Genomic DNA, 10,712 nt, shown 5'->3' on the forward strand with positions numbered 1-10,712 from the left:
CAGGAATTTAAGTAAGCGCGTTATCTACAATCGCTTGAAAGCGCGTCGTCTTCATACTGAGAGATTTATATATGTATCCTAAAAATATTACGTCAAAAAACATATATATCTTCATTTTGCAATATTGGGCTTAGGCCCAATAAAAAGCCCCAAAACCCTAATTTGGGTAAAATCCACGTACCAAACTCACATATTATAGATCAGTACCAAATACATAACCCAAACCCTTTTCTTTTTTTAATTCGGAATTAATAAAAAATATAAAATTAAAGCAAACCCTAATATGATAGAGCACTCGGTACCAAATCGGTTCCATATATAGTTACTATATATATAGTCAGAGATGCATAAGGCGATTGGCGATCAAACCGTCGAGTGATAGAGAAGTGGTTGAGTGATGGACGACGCCTTAATGTGAGCGGCGGCGGCAGCGGAGGAAGCGGTAGCATCGCCTCCTTGCTCGGCGGCGGAGCGTTGAATGGTGTCCAATTTGTGGCCCCAAAGGACGAGGTACAATCCGATTATGACGAGAACAGCGCCAATGATCCTGTGCAGTGCAATACAATCGACGATTGAAGTTAGCAGGTGATGTTCTATTCTAGTTCGAAATTGAATAGCTTCGATTATGGTAGAATTAGGTATTAGCTAGAACAATAATTAATTAGGTATTGGTAATTGGTAATTTGATGAGTGAGTATGGCTATGAATTAGAAAATTGATTACCCGCCCAAGTAGAACTGTTCCTGGAGGAGGAAAGATGAGAGAATGGCGACGAGGAGAGTTTGAACAGGCTGGTAGACGGCGACGAAGACAGGGCCTCCCCTGTCAATGCACCATATCTGCACCGCGAAAGCAATCCCCGACGCCACCACTCCCTGCACATTAGAATTCATTATATATATATATATATAGAGAGAGAGAGAGAGAGAGAGAGAGAGTACAGCGTAGAAGACACTGAAGAGCTCGGTGCGTGTGCGGACGAGCCAAGCCTGCGGCGTCCTCTCGAGGAAGGCGGCGATGGCGAGGAACTGAATGATGCCGAAGAAGCACTGGTAGGAAGTGAAGGAGAGGCGAGCGGGGTACTTCTTAACGACGGGCGCCTGAAGGACGAGCCAGCCCGACCAAGAGAGGCAGTGTCCGATCAGGTACAAGCACCCCAATGTCCAGTTCTTATTTCTATCTGAAGAATTAGATCCCTCATCATCGCCCAATCGGAGGATGGCCGCCGCTGCCGTCGATCCAGTAATTGTGGTGGAGGAGGAGGACGGGCTGTAGATGGTGGGGCCTTTGTAGAGGGTGATGACCGTGGCGCCGGCCACGCAGAACACTGTTCCGACTACCTTCGAGATCCCGTCCTTGCGGTCCAGCCGCACTTGCTCTATTCTACACGTGCATTGCATGTTGAAATTATAATTAGTTAATTAATTAATTAATTAACAGTTATGGTGCTGAATTGGAAAAATCAGATCAAATCAACATCGGTAATATATAGAAATAACACAAAGACTTATTATATACAACGCATGCTGTGTATAATAATGACAAATGATGTTGCCTCATACTTGTATAACAGTATGTGGTGTATTGAAATCAATTAGTATTCGTGTGTTATAAGACTATAACATGTGTTGTATTTGTGTTGTGCTCTGTTCAGCACCATGCTAATTAGGTGAGTCAGCTCATTATAATAATCAACCTATTGTAATATACTTTTTCCGTCCGCTCTTAAGAGTTATATTTACTTTTTGCGTAATTGTAGTTAACATTAAAAATATTCTTATACTTGTATACTATTTTGCACAAATGTCCTTCTATTAGTATTACAAGATAACTAAGACGTCCAATTACAAAGTAACCATTTCATTAAATACCCCATTTTTTCTACAAATACTCCTACTTTACATCACATCATTACTTTTATACCAAAAAAGTAAGGACAAAAATGTCATTTTACTATTTTTACCTACTCACTATAATTAAATTACTATTATTCCTTAATCTCCGTGCCAAAAATAATCGTATACTTTTAGCTTGGACGGAGGGAGTAATTAATATTTAAAAATCAATACGTAAAAATTAAATGAGACTCTTTGAAGTTGAATGAAGATAAAAGAAGATTACATAACGATACAATATACTCTTTCTTAAATTATTTGACTGCCAATTAAAATAAATTAGTATTTTACATATTAAAATGACAAAAATGAGAAATTTAGCATTAAAATAAGAGAGTATAAAATATATTTATTTATTATAAATACAAATTGTGTACTATTTGCTTATTTGTATAGTTATATTTGAGATGCTATCAATACTATTTTGAATGTATTATTGTATATATAAACATATTCTTGTAGACTAATGGTATACAGATATGTATGTATCGTATATATATATGTGCAGTGAAGCTAGCGGTGATCAAGGTCCCGGACCGACTGACCTGAGCAAGGCTGCCATGAGGAATGTGATAGCAGGAACTGAATTCTGAATTGCAGAAGCGAAGGTTGGAGAAGTGTGGTCCAGGCCCAACAAGTAAAACCCTTGATTTGCTGTAATCCTGTAACATATATAATGATCATGATTCATGGGGGAAGTCCCGGGACTTCCCAAGAAAACGAATGAATAATATCTGGATCATGATTATTATATATACCCAACAATTGCAAGGAGAAAAAACTGGATGATGAAACTCCATGTAAGAGGTGGTCGCTCTTTCCTGCAGTAAATTATAATTATGTAACAGCCAAATTAATCATTACTGTTTGCATATATATATATATAAATATATATGTGTGTTAATTTGGATTTATCTTTTAATTAGATTAAATTATTTCATATAGGAGTACAATTAAGCATATAAATTTCTACTCTCCTAGTCCCAGTTGAATAGAAAGGAATTTTTATTATTATTATTTTTTTTAATTTCACTAAAAAAATATTTATTTTTATTTTAATCAAAATAATTATACATTAATTTTATAGAAATTACAAATGTACCATATGGTAAAAATACAAGAACAAAAATATTAAAAATCATCTTACACACTTCTACCCCTCTTGAATCAAATCAGGACAGAGGAAAGAGTGTCAGTATTACAACATATTCAATAATATAGAAGGATGTATAAATTTATAATTTAGTAAGAATTTTATTGTTGAACAACTTTACTTTGTTTACATAGTACACTTTTATTCATTTGGTACTGTTTATTTTTTTAAAAAAAAATTATATCAAATATTTTTTTTTTCTCATAAAACATCAAATCAAATATTAATTTTTTACTTTTTTTTTTTTTCAAATTTCCAAAAACCTCCAAAAACTTCTATCTAAACAAACCTTAAGCATATTTCTATTATCCAAAGACACATAAATGTATAGTTAAATAAAACCATTTATGAATACAACATATTAGGGTCAACAACTCATATTAAATACTATTTTCTTTTATATATATATTTATAAAATTTTCTACGCCTTCATAATTCCGAAACCATCTGTCTAAATATTACATTGATCAATATAACATCAACGACGATAGATTTTATGTTGATCTGACCAAGTCATCATTGTACTGATTTGATCAGGTCAGCCTATGCTATATGGGTGACTAAAATATATTTATACATATCTCGGCATATATTGTATTATAAGATAACATATATTGAATCATAATATAATATATGATATATTATAAATATACTAAAATATGTATAAATGCATCTGAGTCACCTTTATAGCATATGCTGATCCATGTCCAACATCAACCATAGACATACCTATATATATATGTATGCATGTATTTATGTAACTTGTAAAATAAAGAACACAAAAAATGCATATTGAAAAGGGTGTGTGAATTAGGGTAGGGGGGGGGGGGGGAGGGGGTAGTTCATATATAAAAATATGTATGTATACATACTTCTCCATGAAATAGGCAAAGGGCAGAAGGAGAATAAGGGCAAGAATGTTCCTATAAACAGGGAACACAATCTTGCTGATGCCCATATTAAGGGCAGTTCTCGACACCACATGGAACCCTGCATACCCAAACTGCAACCCTACCATAGACAAATGCAGTTGAAACCTCTCCGGAATCATCGAACACCCTCTTCTAATCTTCGTATATGACGACAACGACGACGAAGAATCTGCCATAATTACTGTATTTATAAGCTAAATATGTATATATAGATCAATGTGATGACTGACTAGTACAAGTTATTTGTAAGAAGGATTGTTGTAAGAAGTATTGATGAGTTGTGATCATCTTGAATTGGGAATGGTGTTTATATATATATATATATGTATATATGTATGTATATGTAAAGAGATTGGGTGGGTTGTACATGTGCATTTTGTGATCCCACAAGAGGGCCATGAATGAAAATGCATGCCCATATTGTAGTGTCTCCTACATTCTTCTTGGGTATACACAACTAGATGTGTTGTCAGTTCATATATATATATATATACACACACACACACACGAGCGCGTGATACTTGAAATCTCATATGGTAGTTATGGCCTTATGGGTCGAGCCCGACAAGTTCCAAACACCCCTTTTGGTGAATGATATTTGAAGCAAATAGATATCTATAACAAACTTTGAAACCTCTATTACATTAAGTACACCGATCGACCAAAAAAAAAGTACATCGATTTAAACTAAGAAATCAAATGATTAATGTAAATTAATAACCTCTTATCTATATATATATGCCAAACAAAATGGTTAACAAGTGACAAATATTACATATAGAGATGATATCAACAAGTAAAGTAGATATAGATATACTATAAGGAACAATTAGATATGAAATTAATTCATGTGAAAACTTAATAAAATTTACTAGAATTAGTGAAGAACAGAAAATGTTAAAGAAAAAAAGGTTTTTCTAATTCTAAATAAGATCAAGCTTATAAATATATTTTTGTTACGAAATATTTTTATATATATTATAAGGAAATGGATCAGGTGCTGAATTAAATCAACTCATCAACACATTTGCTGAATTTCTTCATTTGGCACATGATCCACCATATTACATTATAATTATATACGAAATTTATTCAAGAGATTTATTTGTAAACGGAACTTATTCAAGATATTTGTAAGATTTTACTTATATATATAATTTCTTATAAATGAAATTGATAATTCATATTCTGACTATCCCAAAATAGTTAGATATTATATTATAAATAGCCATATGATCTACAAAGAAAGTTCGAAGAAGGAGAAATAAAGATATGTGATGCTTAATCTATAACTACCTTTTTCTTTGCTCTAAACCTCTCAAATAATTTTCATTACATTTTAACTTCGAAAAATGTTTAAATGAATAATATTGCGCTATATTTTTTACACTAAATTTGAAATGACTCCAATATTTCGAGCAAAATGTAAAGATAACGGTTAGATTTGTCCTTAAGAAAAAAAATTGATCCTCTCAAAAACTCAAATCCTAGTTGGTGATGGCAAGCGATACTTCTTAAGCGATATCTTCAAAAGGAAAATGTTCATGCATCTTGGGATATTCGACTCCAACACAAGATAGGCGCGTGCGTGCACAACAAGATGGGGTTTTCTAGTTTGGTAGCGAGGCATTGTCAAGACGAGACAAGATAATACGCACGAGGGGATGGTCCTAGCTAGACCCTCCCCCACCGATCGATATGTATATATGTATTTGAGGTCCTATTGAATTCAAAACCCTACCATACTTAGCTCAACTTCCATTATTTATAATGTCTCTACTTTCTTGTCCAAAGAGTGAAGAAAGTGGTCGGACAACATCCTGACCGATCGATCCATCTATCTTAATAATATGGGTGCGAATCAGGTTGTTGGCTTAATCAAATCAGTATGGTGCTGATTTAATAAGATCAACCGATCATATAAGAGTAATCAATATATATTTTGTATAAGATATCATATGCTGAGTTACAACATAATATATAATGTATTATGAATATGCTATGATAGTATATAATATATGTTGAATACGTTTATGTGATATGCTGACTCAATCAAATCAACACCATGTTGGTTTGATTGAGTCAGTACCGAATCCGCAGTGTAATTATATATATATATACTTAATTAATACAAACATATTATATACTCCTTCCGTCCCATTGAAAATTGTCATTTTTCATTTTTGTCTGTCCCAAAATAAAGTTATCATTTCTTAATTTAGTAATTGTACTACCTACCTAACATAATAAATACCCTTCTACCTTACACTATATTACACAAATATCATTACTTTAATATTACACAATACTAATAAGGACATTTTTGTCTTTTTTACTACAACTCATTATAATACTAATATTAAAAAATTTACATGCAAAAAGTAAACGGTACCGGGACGGAGGAAGTATATGTATATATCATATATATATATATATCTTTGACAGCTAGGTCTATATATATATATATGTGTGGATTTTGTATGCACCACAAAAAATCTTGTGGCAAGGGAGAGGGAGACACATTAATTGCTTTCTCACTCTATGGTCAATCTCACTCATCAGCTTCGATATGTATATATATCTCTGTGTGTGTGTTTTTATTTTAATTTGTATATAAGTGATCATATTTATATATCAAATCTTATCGTGTATGGTAGGAGGCATGCTCTGTGCTAACATGTTTGTTATAATTTGGTATAGATTCATATATATATCGCATGCAATTAATATTATTTGACTCAGATATATACAAAATCAATTGTTGGAATGATTTTACAAGTAAATTAAATAAAAGAATTATATATATGTTAATATATATTTAAAAGATTTTTCAAAGTTGTTCAATTGTTTGTATATACGGATATGTGTGCTTGAGTAAATATTTTATATTCATGTCGATAATATAGTTATAATATATACTGTAGACACTAAAAATATATGTCTAAAATCAATTAAATATCATGTATTTTGGAAGAAAATAAAGTTCCAATAAAATAAATATATGGTATTTAATTATACACATATGTTAATTTTTGTACAATAAATATCAACCATTAATGCAAAAATCTGTTTAAAATGGAAGATATCGTACAAATATTACGTGCATAAATAGAGCCATAATAAATTTGGCAGCAAAATAAATTAATCTTGTCAATAAAAGAAGTATATAAATTAATATCTTTCGAAAAAGGGCAATGATATAAAGATATTGGCGAGAAAGGAAGATAGACAATCAAATCCGTCAAGAATGAAAAAGAGCATCCGATATGAAAAAGGAAAGATTATAAAATCTTCCTATTGGTCAATCAAAACGCGCCACGTGACACCGTTAAAAAGGAAGCCGAAGCCACCCATCCCTATAAATAGGAGCCATGGTCAGTTCATTTGAGACACCGAAGTTGCATCGAGGATTCAAGCAAAAGGGTAAGTCTCTAAACTCTCTCTGTATGTGATATATGCGATATTAGATAAATATTTTGCTATATTTTAGACGGTTTTTTAATGCGAATTTTGTATATATATACTCATAATTGTGTGTTTTTGAACTTTCTACTAGGCGTTGAAGAGTTGCCAAATTTTGGGCAAATTGGAGAGAAAAGCAGAACGCAGAAAGTCCTTAGGTGTGATCACGAAGTAGGAAGAATGAAAATTGCAAAAAGGTCCTCCAGGGTTCCTCCGGGGTTAATTAGCAATTTTAGAATTGTTTGGTTTAAAGTGCAAAAGGGATCTAAAGTGATTAATTGAAAAGGTGAGTTAGGGCCAATAAAGAAGGGGAAGAAGAAATGCAAAACCACGATCTCACTTACAACCAATTTCTAAAAGAGAAGAGAAGCGAAGGAAGAATACTACGTACGGGAATTTTGGAGAGCAACGCAGAAGAACTTCCGGACACCTTTTTCTTTATTTCTAGAATTGGTTTGTTGTCGATTTTTAAACTTGAAGGCATGAGAACTCTTTGATTTATTTTATATTTTTAATTGCTATGGATTGCGAGTAGTTTCATTTCTAGTGTATGTATGAATTGATGTTTGGGATTGAAATTGTGAGACTTGATTTCGATTAAAATTGGCGTTCATCGATGTTGGGTATTTTTAATTATTCTAATTGATGAGTTTAGAAATCTTGAATTGATTATTGCGCACGTATCAATTTAGTATTTCATAGCTATATTTGGGATTGACATATGTAATTGTGTAATTTTCCAATTGGCGTAGCAACCTAGAGAAAAACACTCTAGGGAAGAATTAAAATAAGTTTTTAAAAAATTATCGTAGGAGCTTGTTAAATTGAATTGGACCTTTCTAGTTTTTTATTGCTGTTGAGTTAGAAAACTACGGTCGTATCTAGGATTCTTTCGCGATTAGAGAAATAGCTAACGGTCGTACCTTAGCTATCGAAAAAGTAAGGAAAGGTTGATTGTGAACGCGTGTAGATCAACTATAACCAATTTATCCAACTAGTCGATGAATTTGACTTTTAGTCGATGATCAAATTTCATATCCCGAATGAAAAATTCATGTCTATGCTAGGGTTTAATCATATTTGATAAACCGCTAATTTTGCATTCTAGTTAACTTGCGTTTATTAAGTAAATTTTATTCTTCTTTATTGTGATAATCAAATCCCCCAAATATATATTAATATAATTATAATCAATCAAACATAGAAAGAATTACTGTTTTCCTGCGGAGACGACCCTACTCACTACTGCTATACTGGGACGTAGGAATTGATATTTTATTTTGCAGTTGTGAGATAGGCTAGCAGTATTGGTCTTCATGTTCTTCGTGTTCTTCGAAGCGTTCTTCGTCGAAAGTCACTGATTTGGACAAATGATCCAATATTGGTTGAGGAATCGATGAAGTTAACGTTCTTCGTCGTATGTCCAAGCCGGAGGAAGGATCAAAGCTCTCAAAGCCGTTGAGGAATTCGTCAAAGCCAAGGGAAGGTCTCCCAAGTTCCTCTTAAAGCTTCAAGATGTTCATCGCGTTCTTCAACAAAACATCAACTAAGCCCTCTTCGATCCAAAAGTCAAAGGGACATGCCACCAAAAGCGTTATGGAGCACAAAATCCACCTCTTCAAGGATCAAAGCTCCAAAAGCCATTGAAGAGTCCATCAAAGCCAATGAAGAGCATCCAAAGTTCATCACAAAGCTTCGAGGTATTCATCGCGTTCTTCACCAAAGCAACAACTCGGCCTTCTTCGATCCAAAAGTCAAAGGGACACGCCGTCAAAAGCGTTATGGAACACCAAATCCACCTCCTCAAAGATCAAAGCTGCGGATCGTTCAAAGAAGACATCAAATCCAAAGCCGACAATCAAACAGCCCACACGGAGACCAAAGCTCTTCAAAAGGCGGCAAAACCAAACCAAAGATCAAAGCCGCGGATCGTCCAAAGAAGACATCAAATCCAAAGCCGATGATCAAATCGCCCACACGGAGACCGAAGCTCTCCAAAAGGCGGCAAAGCCAAACCAAAGATCAAAGCTGCGGATCGTCCAAAGAAGACATCAAATCCAAAGCTGATGGTCAAATCGCCTACACGGAGACCAAAGCTCTCCAAAAGGCGGCAAATCCAAACCAAAGATCAAAGCCGCGGATCGTCCAAAGAAGACATCAAATCCAAAGCTGATGATCAAATCGCCCACACGGAGACCGAAGCTCCACAAAAGGCGGAAAAGGCAAACCAAAAATCAAAGCTGCGGATCGTTCAAAAAAGACATCAAATCCAAAGCTGATGGTCAAATCGCCAACACAGAAACCAAATACCTCCAAAAGGTGGCAAAACCAAATCACATATCAAAGCCTCGGATCATCCAAAATAGACATCAAATCCGAAGCTGACGATCAAATTGTCTGCACGGAGACCAAAGCCCTCCAAAGTCTGACAGAATCAAACCGAAGACCAAATCTCTTCGAATCAAAGAAGCCATAGAAAACCAAGTTGGAAAACAAATTGACCCGAAAGGAGAATCAAATGACCCATTTAAAAAATAAGACCCAATTAAATTCAAATTAAATATAATTTGTATAAATTTTTGTGTTTATTAAAAATAACACAATGTTTTTACACATATACATGTGTGATCTAAAAGCTATATTGTGTGCTCGAGTAAATATTGTATTTTATATTTTATATTTTATGTATATGTTTATATGTTCAAAATTTTGATATAAAATATTGATTGATTCTAATGTTTTGAATTAAATTGACTGAAACAAAAGAATAGCTAAGATGTAGAGAGAGAGAACCCTAAATACTTTTTATATTGAAATATTTAGGGTATATATTTAGTTTATATTTGTGTTTAAATTGATGCTTTTGAAGAGATAATAATATATTCTTGTTAAATATTGAAGGAAAGAAAAAAAAAAAAAAACCCTGAAAAATAAGTACTATAGGTCGTCTCGTATTTTTTTGGGTATTGGACAAAAATAAATTATAGGTCCTATAAACACATGATTAAAATATATTTTTAAAATAATATCACTGATTGGAACAAGAAATTTTAATGTGTCAATCTGTGCGTGGTAGATTTGAGAAAAAAGATAAAAAATAACTGTCTGAAGTTCGAAAAGCGAGAAGGATTAAGTGAAGGCAAAAGAGATAGAAGATAGAAGGTGAGCGAGTTTGGTCTGGGTGGGTGGACGCAGTGTGATTGGGTGTGATGTAGAGAATTGTAAACAACTATAAAATTTAAAAAAATGAAATGAGACCAGATAAAAAGA

General features: G+C 33.4%; 1 protein-coding gene across 2 annotated transcripts; it reads right to left on the reverse strand.

Annotated features, from left to right (window-relative positions):
• Window positions 1-125: 125 nt before the first annotated feature.
• LOC127264486 (protein WALLS ARE THIN 1-like) lies at window positions 126-4,401 on the reverse strand. Of its 2 annotated transcripts, XM_051294036.1 has the most exons (6): window positions 3,921-4,399; window positions 2,654-2,716; window positions 2,441-2,557; window positions 942-1,383; window positions 724-875; window positions 129-547 (listed from the first exon to the last, which is right to left on the reverse strand). In XM_051294036.1, exons 1-6 carry the CDS (start codon window positions 4,154-4,156, stop codon window positions 364-366), a joined length of 1,194 nt encoding a protein of 397 aa, XP_051149993.1. In that variant the 5' UTR covers window positions 4,157-4,399; the 3' UTR covers window positions 129-363. The 2 variants fall into 2 exon arrangements, with proteins under 2 accessions (XP_051149992.1, XP_051149993.1); XM_051294035.1 differs by having other exon boundaries at window positions 126-547; window positions 724-1,383; window positions 3,921-4,401.
• Between the last annotated feature and the right edge of the window lie 6,311 nt (window positions 4,402-10,712).

The sequence above is a fragment of the Andrographis paniculata genome, unplaced genomic scaffold, assembly GCF_009805555.1.
Source record: "Andrographis paniculata isolate CXL003 unplaced genomic scaffold, ASM980555v1 Contig70END, whole genome shotgun sequence".
Taxonomy (NCBI): Eukaryota; Viridiplantae; Streptophyta; class Magnoliopsida; order Lamiales; family Acanthaceae; genus Andrographis; species Andrographis paniculata.

Excerpts from the sequence above, each read along its gene's own strand:
- LOC127264486 (XM_051294035.1), bottom strand. The coding sequence starts at position 4,156 with ATGGCAGATTCTTCGTCGTCGTTGTCGTCATATACGAAGATTAGAAGA. Across the intron at positions 2,558-2,653 it reads TTTCTCCTTGCAATTGTTGG|GATTACAGCAAATCAAGGGT; the intron begins GTATATATAATA and ends TATATGTTACAG. Across the intron at positions 1,384-2,440 it reads CTCATGGCAGCCTTGCTCAG|AATAGAGCAAGTGCGGCTGG; the intron begins GTCAGTCGGTCC and ends ATGCACGTGTAG.